General features: G+C 39.1%; 1 protein-coding gene across 1 annotated transcript; it reads left to right on the top strand.

Annotated features, from left to right (window-relative positions):
* Positions 1–2,964: 2,964 nt before the first annotated feature.
* LOC127779848 (probable WRKY transcription factor 57) lies at positions 2,965–6,912 on the top strand. Its single transcript, XM_052306767.1, has 3 exons — positions 2,965–3,369; positions 4,476–4,619; positions 6,050–6,912. Exons 1-3 carry the CDS (start codon positions 3,083–3,085, stop codon positions 6,477–6,479), a joined length of 861 nt encoding a protein of 286 aa, XP_052162727.1. The 5' UTR covers positions 2,965–3,082; the 3' UTR covers positions 6,480–6,912.
* The last annotated feature ends 5,972 nt before the right edge of the window (positions 6,913–12,884 follow it).

The following is a 12,884-nucleotide window of genomic DNA, read 5'->3' as shown; positions in this document are numbered from 1 at the left end:
ACTTATATATAACAAGACTATTGAATAGTCTCACATTGGTTATGAAAGGGTAAGAGACCAAATATATAAGTGGGAGAACCTCTCACCTAATTGACTAGCTTATGTGTAGGAAAGACCCTTTACGATTCTATAATTAGTATCAGAGTCTGGCTAGTTCAACGTATCTGACCCAAGGGACAAAGTGTGTGAAGACTTGATGGACCGTGGGTGCCTGCGGGGCCAGTATACCTGAGGAACCCTGAGGAAACGGTGAAGGGGCGATGAACGGTTAAGAGACACCAATATGTAAAAGGGGATATTATTGAATAGTCCCACGTGTGTGGGAAAGACCCTTGACGATGGTGCAAAGATATAGACCCTTTACAATCTTACAAAGACATACGAGAATATCAATATATACTTGTCTCAATATATTCTGACCATTTTGATGAACTAGCTAGTGGCCGTACGTTCATATATACAGTAATAATCTGATCTTATATATGGGTTCTGGTAATTGGTTCCACCAATTGTTTAATATGGTTAAAAATTCGGTTTATAATATATTGATAATATTAACGTGTGGCGCCGCTCGATCGGTGGACGTGAGGACAAAGCGATCGACATCCAGAAAATTAATCTGAGATTCCGGATAAGAGCCGGACCTATCAACTATAATTAAATGGTCAATATATATGTAACTTAGATCGATCGATCGCAATTAGGGCACTGAAACGTATTTAGGATTGGGTTTTTTTTTTTTTTGGACGGAGGGAGGGAGTAGTACTATTCTTTGTAGCCGGTGGCGTTAATTGCTCATAAAATACCGTACTAATAATTATCGGCTAGTACGTACGTTACGTTAGAATGAACTGCAAATACTCGATGCTGTTTGGTCCACTGGTCTAGTACTGCATGCATGATTTAATTTAGGTTCTGTTTAGATCACATTCTAAAACTTTATACCCTATCATATCGAACGTTTGAATATCTGCATGAAGTATTAATATATGAAAAATAATAACTAATTCCAAAAATTGTGCGACTAATTTGCAAGACGAATCTTTTAAGCCTAATTGCTCCATGATTTGACAATGTGGTGCTACAGTAAACATTTGCTAACAACGGATTAATTAGGCTTAATAAATTCGTCTCACGGTTTACTGACAAATTCTGTAATTAGTTTTTTATTAGTGTCCGAACACCCTATGCGATACCCTATATAATACCCGATGTGACACGCTAAAACTTTACACCTCTGGATCTAAACACCCCTTTAAGAGCAGGTACAATAGCGAACGATAAGCCAGCTATAAACATATATCGAGAAGATAAAAGAAGAGGGAGATAAGCAGCGGGGTACAGATTTGTAGCGATCAGCACGGACTCTCAGACGTAATGTGTGTATGACAGATGAGACCAGATATTAATATTGTAATATATATTTATAGATAACTATTATATTAATTGGCTATTAAATTGACTATAGATAATTTGAAGCTAGTAGTTGGATGTAATATTAAACTTGCTCTTAATTGGTCCCATGCTTGTACGTATTTGTAGTAATTAATATAATTACTACAGAGATCCAGCCAGCTAGCTAGTTAGAGGTCCAAAGATCGATGCAAGATGACGAGAGACTGAAGTAATTTATCTCAAAATACAAACAAGTTAGTTCTAATTAAGGTTTTGGGTTTGACAGTTTAATTTCAGAATGATATTAGTATATGAAAATTAACAGTGGAGTAAAATTAAGTGACGAGCGGTGGACGCTGGCGAGAGCTGATGTGTATATGACAATGACAATGATTTGAGTTGACTTAAGCGAAACTAAACGATTTGAGTTGAACTATATCTTTGTCCCCAACTTCAATTACCGGATTGATTAATTAATTATATGTGTAATACTGTAGAGAGCTAGCTAATATACTACTACTAGGCTACTAGCTAGTTGATAAATGCATTAGCTGCTATATAAATTATCTAGAATAATGTTAGCTACGTATACGTGCTATATATATAGCCAATATGCTATTCAAACAGTATCTGAAAATTGTAAAAATGAATAAATTTATGATAGTAGCATCTATAGCTGAGTAGTTGTGTGAACAGAATGAAGATCGACGGTGCACATATATACTTGCGTTATTTCACTATCATGACCGCTGTTTCGCAGTGAAGAAAAAGTACCGCGCGCCAGCTATAACCAATTCACCTTCGTCCCTTCTTAAATATTTAGATATTTTTAAGTTGTTTAGCAAATATTAATTATAAGATTGGAAATTCCATCTAAATTATCTTACTTGTTAAATTTTAAATTTTGTAATTCCTCTCCTAAACATCTGATTAGCTAAAAGTGTTTAATTAGATTTCCATGCATTGAAATTATTTTAATTGAAAATATAGGGTATATATAATTGTAGAGATGATGTCGTCTGCTTGATTTTATTAACCGCAATAAAAAATTTAAATTAGATAGAGATTTATTCTATCATAGTTTATTTTCGAGCCTTATCTTTTAATTGAACCGTGCTAATAATATAGATATAAAAGTTCTAATTATATTTTTTTCGTTGTTTGTATATTTTACTAATATACGGTTACTCAACCAATTGAACCAGACTATATAAAGAGGCTGGATTAACTTTCATCATAAGGAAATAGAGACAATAATATGAATAAGTATTTCTTCCGTTCTGAAACGATCGAACTTAATATGGAACGTAACACATTCTATATTCTAGTATTATAAATCTAGACGGTGTGTCTATCTATATTAAAAATATAAAATATACCATATCATATATTAGATTTATTTATTTTACGATGGAGAGAAATATGAGAAGAAGAGTAGTGAAATAAATGCAGAGACCACAGCTAGCTAGCTAGCAGCTCACTAACGACACAAGGGAGGACACTGGAGTTGCTACTACTACAAAATAAAAAGGCTCATGGGGAGCAAAGCAAGCCAAGCGGTGTTGATTAAAATCCAGAGAAATTAATTAAGCCAAGCAAGTGAAGTGACCTCTCTCTCTCTCTCTCTCTCTGCTGCACTACTAGCTAGCTGCTGCTCCTCCGGCTGGCCGGCCGGCCGGAGTGTGCCATGGCCATGGCGGGCGCCGGCGACTGGCCGTTCGCCGCCGACGAAGCGTACGCCGACTCGTCGGCCATATTCGCCGAGCTCGGCTGGGCCAACGGGCTCGCCGTCGTCGACGCCGTGGGGGAGCTACTGCCGCCGCTGGATCCACCGGGCGAGCTGGCCACGCCGCCGCCGCCGCCGCTGGATCTGCCGGAGACGCCGGCCGGGTCCTCCGCGGACGGCGCCGCGTCGTCGTGCTCCACCGACGACGCCGACGGCGGGAAGCCGGCCGCCGCGTTCACCGAGGCAGCGTAAGTACAATAATTAATCGCAGTTAATTTGTTGCAAGAGATTAATTTAATTTACTCGATAAATCGCTTGTTATTTCCCTCCAAATTATCCAAATTATGGTTCTCTTAGCATACTATAAAATTGAATTGAATTCGAAACAAGGAACTAATTAATTTAAAACTTTTCAAGTCTCTTCTATCTCCTTTTCAGTTTTTCCTCTTTTTTTTTTGCTTTGCATTTTGTTTGGATGGAGATGATTTAACGGTGGCCAATTCGTTTACGTGGATAATTAATTAATTAATTTACGCATTTCTCCGAGGGGCAAAACGGTAAAAAAGACGCTACTAGCTTCTAGCCAAGGGAGTGTGTTTGTGTGGTTAATCTTCTTCGAACATTGCGCCGGGATTCGCGTGCTAAACCTCCATCGCACATGTGCTTATAATTTCCTAATTAATTTAATGTGTTCCTCTTAAATTGAATTGTCTTGTCTTTATTTACATATATATGCTAGCTTTTAGGTGAGCTTATGTTCATTTTTTTTGCTAGAGATAATTAAGTACTGGAGTAGTGTATATTTTTCAGACACGTACTACGTACTCTACATACGTGTATATATATATATATATATACTCTCAATCTCTCATATTATATAGCAAAAATCTATGAGTACCTTGGAAGTGTTTATGTTTCATTAATTTATACTACTATTTGCCAATTAATCGATCGGTGCATGCATGTAGCCTAGATAATGCGCACTAGCTACAAAAGGAAGTACGAATACGTACGTACGAGTACGTGTTGGAATTAGGTTGCGAATTAAATTGCAAAAGAGGTCGATCTGGTGAGAGAACAAACGTAATTAATTAATTAATTAAGAGGGACTCACACAGGATCATGAATATATAGGAGTATTAGGCATCGAGTTAGGACATTTTCATTGCAAGTCGTCAGTAACATAATTTCTTATTGCCTAGCTACTTCTACTTGATGGCTTATAGTAGTAGTTTTCTTTTCATAACTTTTAAATTCTCGATCTGAACTATATACCTTTCTGACGGAAATTCTCTACAATATTAATTTTCCCTAATTCATCGAGTAAGAAACACGTGTGGTTATGTATGTTCAGGAGCAAGTCGCTGACGCCTGGGAAGAAGAGGGCGCGGCAACCGCGGTTCGCGTTCATGACGAAGAGCGAGATCGATCACCTGGAGGATGGCTATCGCTGGAGAAAGTATGGCCAGAAAGCCGTCAAGAACAGTCCTTTTCCAAGGTGCCTACCTACATTTTATACATATAAATTCATATATGGAGTATTACAAATGCATGCATGCTGTAGTAATAAGATGTCTTTGCTTTAATTTGGTTTCTCTAATTTCGATCTTCTTCTAATTAATTAAGTAATAGTTCCTGATATGCATGATTAATATAATTAATTCAGCACATATATACATTCATTCTCGATTAATTGATACAGTAGTGCAGCAACTATGAGTGAGTATCAGCACAGTGGGTTCACATATTAAAGTTGTGGGCTGAACGAAAAGGACGACGTACTTTTAGTTAGTTGTATGCGTGTGTTGTAAAAGCGTATCTACTCCAATATTTTTCATAATTACAATCACGGTACTTCGATTCTGAACATGAATATGCCAACGAAGCAAATTAAGCAACTCAGGGAATGAAATGCGTTGATTAATTTTCTGGATTTGATTAACATTGTATACTTTGATTTTCTATGATTTCATTTCGGTGAGCCACATACGCATGCAACAAAAATGTGTCCAATCATGTTAATAACTATTGGTTGCAGTAAGTATAGCTAGGACGACTGCTATAATTAAAGGAATGCTAGTATGTATATATAACATGATATCACATAATCTAATTAAATAGAAATTGACTTAGGTAGTCGTATCTTTCTCAAGTTATGATGCAAACTCCAATGGTTTTTGGCTGTTACAATGGCGGTGAATGATGTTTTAAGCTAGAAATATCCCCCAAATTACTCCTTTCAGCACTAGAGTAAAGACTATTTGTAATTTTATTAAATAATACAACCATAACCTTATTAGGCAACTACCATTAATTTTCTTCTATATGCTCTTGTGCACAAATTTTCTAGTCGGATATAAAGCATGTGCAGTTGTTTTGATGGCTTTTATTCATAACGTATATACACACTCTCTCTCTCTCTGTGTGTTTAAAAATATAAGACGCGCACACACGTATTTTAAATTTTACAACTTTTGATCAACAAGTAGTCTAATCATGTATATGTCCAGAAACAAAAAAAAAAAGATAATCGTTGAATTCGTATTTGCTTGCACTTTCATCTGATTTTTTAGTTTCAGTACCAATAATAATGTAATTTGGGAGAAATTGACGGTCAAAGTTTGACATTGGAGACCATACCAAATCAAACCAAGTCTTATATTTTTTTAGTGGAGAGAGTATACCTGTTAAGTGTAGTTACTACTACTTACTATAGTAGTATTCTAGATGATGCATTGGTCCTAAACCCTTGAACCCTAAAATGTAACAAGCTAATATAAGCTGGCTGATCTCCCCCCAACATGTATATATTTCTTCTGCAAATGTAATTAATTAGCCCCCAAACTTTTTTTGCAAATAAATTAATCAATCAATCTCTTGGTTAAATTAATTAATTAATATGTGTGTGTATATATAAAAAAAAAACAGGAGCTACTACAGGTGCACGAACAGCAAGTGCACGGTGAAGAAGCGGGTGGAGCGCTCCTCCGACGACCCCTCCGTCGTCATCACCACCTACGAGGGCCAACACTCCCACCACACCGTCACCTTCCCCCGCGCCGCCGGCTTCTCGCACATCCACGCCATGGCCGCCCTGGCCGCCGCACCCTTCTCCGCGCACCAACAACTGTACAGCAACCTGCAGCCGCCGCCGCCGACGATGCCGCTTGCTGCTACTACTCCGGCGTCGTCGTCGTCGCTGCTACAGCTGCCTCTGCACTGCAACCATGAGCTGCAGGTTGTTGCCAGCTGCGGCGGCTACCCGTCGTCGTCGTCGTCGCCGCCGGCGAGTGTTCTTCCCGTCGACAAGGGGCTCCTTGATGACATGGTGCCTAGGGCAATGAGGCATGATGGGTAGTACAAGCATGCACACCATCGATTTAATTTGGGGTTAATTTGTAGCCTAATTATTAATCTTAATTAGCTGCTTCGATGGATTAATTAGCACGGTAAGTAGTTACTTATTCGTGTTGAGATCACTGGAAAGATAATAATTAATAGGGTACATAGAGATATATATATTAGCTATATATGAATATGGGTGATACATATATAATATAGTTCGAAATTAATAAACAATAATTGACTTATATATAGTTGTCTGTTTGATGTTCATTCTAATTGTAATTTTTATTAATTGGTGAATTAGTTGCTTTGATGGGATTAGCACAGCCATAGTTGTATTTTTCATTGGTAATATGACAACAACCTGGTTTTTGAATGTCGATCGATGTTCTACAAACGTGGTGTGTATAGTGGTAAGTAATATAAGAGCAGAAGTAAGCCTTTGATATGACCCCCGGACTTAAGCAGATCTGTGTTATGATAAAATTAATAATAAATAATTCATGCTAATGCATGTTTGACTCTAAAATTAAATTTGATCCTACAATCTTTGACATGTAGGCCACATTATCCTAGTTTCCTCCCACACACATGTTCATATCTCTTCTTTCTATAAAGATAATACCCACTAAACACCTAAAACTTAACATGCAAGCATAATATTTATTAGCACTTCTAGAATCAATATATAACCATGCCACATCAAACCACTAAGCACACAAAGTTCAACATGCAAGCATATAGTAATTATATCTATAATTTATTTCATTCTAAAGCTAAACAGACACATGCTAAATCATCATTCTTAAATCATTTTCAAAATATTTCAATTCAAATCATTTAATCATTTCTACAATATCTAACATATATTGTAGGATAGAATCACAAGAACTAAGCCAACCAGAGGGGGGTGAATGGTTGGTATACCCAAAACCAAAAACTTTTAGCAGAAATAAAAGTTACCCTCGAAATCGATGGATCGCGGTCTAACCGAAGTAGTTGCGCCGGTCTGACCGCCTGATGAACGTCGGTCTGACCGATGTAAATCGATCGGTCGAACTGCCGAGAACGCCTGCCGCCGACTCCTGTCGCCGCCGGTCTGACCGCCGTGTGCCCGCCGGTCTGACCGCCGGTGCGCCGCCGGTTAGACCGCCGAAACCCGGTGAAACACAAATCAAAGAACTCTTAAAGTAGATGATGACTTTATTGATTCTCTCTGTGTTTACAAAGTGCACCAACAGCACACCTTATAAAAATTTTGACTAAACTCGAAACCCTAACTCAAAACTCAACTCAATTGCTCTCTAAAGCGATACCGGGAAGCCTCACGCTCCCCCTCTATTTATACATGAGATAGGCAGCCTAAAGCCATGAACCAAACTCATATTAGGAGTCCTAAACACCTTAGGAAACCCACTAGTATAAGAAAGAAACTTTACATGACCAATCGTACCAAATTTGGACTCCTTCCAAATTCGACTCCGCATCCCATACGCACACAATAACTCCATCGTATGCCATATGGAATCTCCATCAACCACGTGCATCAACTCTAGCCTAAGTATCCCGCATGATCTCTGACCACCACGGACGTCGTCTTATTCCCAAGCCAACTCCCGGTCTATCACCGAAACCGACATAGTGTCGGCCGGTCAGACCGCGGGCTGGCCGATCCGACCGCTCGATCACCCCCGGTCTGACCGGCATACACAGCCCAGTCTGACTGGTCACATAAAATGATAACCTGTAGATTCACCTGTGAAATCCAATCATCTCCAAAACCACTTCGTGAATAAATTCCAAATAACAAAACCAATAATCTCTAATGGCCAATTGTTCATCACAGAATAATAATCAAAAACACCTTTGATTTTACATATATCTCGTAGCAAAGCGCGGAGCATTATCTAGTGTATATATATAATATTAAAATACGCATCATCTCGTAGCAAAGCTCGTAGAAGTGTTATGTTAGATGGACCAAACCTTTGTTGCTTTGCTACTAAAATGGTGCAAAGCCCAGCAAATGCAAAGTTAGACAAGCCTCCCATTGGCAGTAGATCATGGTGAGTTCCTAGTTAGTGAGAATGAGATTACAGACAAATTAGGGCTCCCAAGGTAAATTTATGTATTCTTCCGCTATTATAGTTCACAACGAATGGCTTTGAATAAGTCGGTGTCCTAAACACTAAAGCTAGCATCACCGATGTAATTATCGACGACCTGATAAATAAGACTTACTACATCTCTATATTGAGAAGCTCTTGTATAAACTATAAAGTAAGCTAGCCATCAATAAAGAGATAGACAAGACTTTGTTCTTATTTTTTTTATTAAACTTACAATTTTTAACATACCTTAAATTAATGTTACTCCTTAATCCGTATAAGTTTTATAAAAGAAAGTTTATCCAATAGAGCAGTACATTTGATGCACATGTATCTGGAACTGAGATATGATTGGGCTGAAATCCCAGAAATGCCAGCGATCGGGCGCCCGATCAGCGGCAAAAAAAAATCGGGCGCCCGCCGCTTCCCGCGCCTCCGCGCTGTCCCTACCACGCGCCTCACCACATGCGCCATTGCAACAAATTACCCACGTATTAGAAACGCTCTATTAAGTGAATCCGTTTCATTTTTTTCCACCAACAATGTTTTAACAAGTGTACTCGTGATGTTTCACTATCTATGGATCAAATGTTGCAGCAAATTGAAACATTCTTTCGCTATTTGCTGAAACATTGTTTTTATATAGAGTGAAACAATGCCCGATTTTTTTGGAAACCATTGTTTCAAACCTTGTAGCAAAATGTTTCACGAGGTGATTTGGTTGTGTTTCATATTTTTAAAATATTGAAACAATTTCGATCTACTTAGTGAAACAATTCTGATCTACTTGGTGAAACAGCGCCCCATTTGAACGGATTAAAGTATTGTTTGCATGCCAACAATTTTCTAGTACTCTTATCTCAATCAATGTGTATTTTCTTTTGTTTGCTTCATTTTACCTATTATAAAACCAACCCCGAAATCGACATTGGTAGCTAAACGCGGAAGAAATGTCATAGGAGATCCAAACACGATGATGACACCGAGGCATGATTTGTAGGTGGCCCCCTGAAATTCAGCCCAGGCCCATACATTTACAAGGATTTCTCCAGCTTTTCCTTTTGTTTTGGTTTTATTAAGGGGAAAAAACCAAGCGATTTACAATGGCTGGGATTGCTTTAAGATTCTCATCATCCTCACCTCTTCATTTTCTCGCCACGCCGCCGTCGCCGCCGGCGAGCCCCTGCCGCCTTGTTGCCGGAGACACACACCCACCCAAGGGAAGGCATGGCGGTGGAGATCCAGACGGCAGTCCGCCTCCCTGTCGTGCCCGCGCCGCGCCTCTTCCATGGCGGCCACGCCCTCAACCGGCCCCGGTGAACCCACCACCACCGCCAATCCAGTGAAGGTACTCTCCCCTTCCCATCCTGACTCCATCCTCATCCTGGAGTGCTACAAGGGTTTCTTAGATCGTCCCAGGGCGGGAGTAGTTGCCGCAATTCAGTAGTGAAAATAATGGATCAACAGTTGAGCACCTTCAGTCCTTCAGAGCTCAGACCAGAGTTGGGATAGAGAAAAGCATAGGAAATATCACGACTCAAATCCTTAATCCAGTTAGTATCAGTTTATCTATCCTAGGGTTTAATACTTGGCACCAGTTGAAAGGACAATTACAAGGTGAATTCTACCAATGTTGAGTCGTTATGGTGGCCTTGTATGTAGGTCTTTCATACTATCAGTTTAGGGACAATTGCTCATTTCACCCTATTTCAGAGCCTAACTACCAATCTGACCTTTTTTTTTTGTAGTTTGCTTATTTGATCCTGCTTTTCAAAAATGAAGTTACCGTCTGACCCTATTTCTATTATACCGTTAGGGTTTCATTTAGGAAAAGAAAAAAAATCACATTATTAATCAAACTGACCAAAATACCTTTCATGACTCAACCCTATCCATTCACTCCCAATCCTATCCAGTCACTCTCAACCCTATATCTCTCAGCGCCGGTACACAGACGGCGGCAGCAGCTGCTCCGTGCGGAAGGAGGGAGGCGCAGGAGCTCGCCACCACCGCGGGGCGTGAAGAGAGGCGCGTGGCGTGGGAACCCGCCACCGCTGGGCGCGGAAGGAGGCGCGTGGCGCAAGAGCTCGCGGCCGCGGCGGGGTGCGAAGGGAGGCACGCGACACAGGAGCCCGCCGCCGCCGGCCGCGGAAGGAGGCATGCAGCGCAGGTCGAGGATGGCGCGGGAGCTCGCCAGCAGGTGTTTGGCTGTTGCTAGAATTTCGAAAATGCTTAGGATTAGACGTTCGACGCAACCAACAAAAATCGGATGGATAAACTACTACCTCCCTGTCCACTTCACAAATACATACATGCTATAATGGTCTTCAGAATATTTTTTCTCCTCAACTTCTTATCCAATTTATGATATGATCGCACCATTATATTTGTTATAATTAAATCTTTACAACAAGATATCACATCATTACATTCCGATGAAACAAAAACATATGTTTCAATCCGTTAAATTTAATGTTTCAGACACGGTAGCAATATGTTTCAACATGTGTTTTTGTTATGTTTCATAAAAATTTTTAAAATATTTCAACAACTGATTTTTTGTTTCACTATGTATAACTCAATGTTTCAACAACTGATTTTTTGTTTCACCAATGTATATCTCATGCCTCTTCTCTCTCTCTCCCCTACCATCTATTGGCTTTCTCCCCACACCATGCATGATGCAAGTATTTAGTCGTATTAAAAGTCTTTTTTCTTCTAAACTACTTATCCGATGAACGATTCGATCACACCGTTGAATTCGTTATAATTAAATCTTTACAACAAGATATCACATGATTATATTGTTGTGAAAGAAAAATATATGTTTCGGACAATAAAAGCTTAATGTTTCATACGTGATAGCAATATGTTTCACCATGTGTTCTTATTGTATTTCACAAAATTTCTATATGTTTTATAGGCTGATTTTTTTTGTTTCACCATGTATAACTTAATGTTGCACCAACAGTCAACTAAAACATTTGACCGTCCGATTTTTTTTAACATCGGACGTCCGATTTGTAGTTCTCTCCCTAGAATTTTGCTGCTTTGTTTTTGCTATTGCTGCTCTCCGTCTTTCTCTCGCCTCTCCTTGTTCTTGCCCGGCTGGAGGGAGACGGAGCCGGTGCTCTCCTGGTCTGGAGGACTGCATGCTGCTGGTGCTAGAGGGATTATGTATTTTTTGTGAAATTTATCAAAAATCTGTCAAATGTATGTTAAGTTTGTCGAAAATATATCAAATCTAAGTGAATTTTGTCTAAAAAAAGTTAAATCTGTTTCAAACTTGTCAAATCCCTCAAACCTAAGTTAGATTTGTCACTTATCTTAGTAAAAATAATGTCACATTTTCAGATAAAAATACACAAAATTAGGCAAGCAAAAAACTTTGAAAAAATAGAGTCAAATGAGTGAGGGCATAAAAGTCATTTCTCTCTGAATTAACACCATTATGTTGCCTTAACGGAATAGGGCCAGACCTAACGTTTGTTTTAAAAAAAGAGGGTCAAAATAGCAAACTGAAGAAAGCAAGGTCAATTTGGTAGTTAGACCTTAAAATAGGGTAAAAACGCAAATGCCCCGTCAGTTTATTGTACCAATATTCATTCATCTTTGTATGGTGGCCTGTTTTGTATGTTGTCTAGAAACAGGAATGCAGTTGAGGTGATGGATTGTCTCTGGGCTTGGTTTCCATGGTGGGTAATGCAATTACCTGTTGTCTAAAAAAAATAATTGAGGTGATGGGTTATAAAGCATATAAGCTTTCTGCATAGTTTCCCAAAGATTTTCTCCAGACTGTTGGCCTCTCAGCTGTCGACAATCCCTATTTATCATATGATTCTGTTGGATTGGCCAAACTGGGTATAAAGTGAATACATAAACTTCAACTTTCTTTTTGGTGGAAAAGTTTAGAGGAGGTTTCCCACTATGGTCTGGGACAAATGATAGTTCGTTGGTTGGTTGGAATTTTAAGGACTACATATTTGTAATCTTTGGTTTCTCAACTTTACATTGGGACTTAGTTTCTCTGTTTCTTTCTTTCAATTTAGTACAAATACACACACATATCTCCTGTAGGATCTTGAAAAGGAAAAGCTTGGTGCATGATAAAGCAATTACTCTCTCCATAAAAAAACACTTCTGGATTTAATTCTTAACATAGCCGGCCTATGTCCAGATTCAAACCCAGATGTGTGGGTTTTTTTTATGGAGGGAACAGGTCTCTGAACTTCTTGCCCTTTCTCTTCATGAGACAAAACTAAACTGATTGAGGTTTGCAACATTTGAATGTGATTGTGGTGTCTCCTGCC

Source organism: Oryza glaberrima, chromosome 7 (genome assembly GCF_000147395.1).
Source record: "Oryza glaberrima chromosome 7, OglaRS2, whole genome shotgun sequence".
Taxonomy (NCBI): Eukaryota; Viridiplantae; Streptophyta; class Magnoliopsida; order Poales; family Poaceae; genus Oryza; species Oryza glaberrima.
This window is presented reverse-complemented; position numbering and strand designations above follow the sequence as displayed.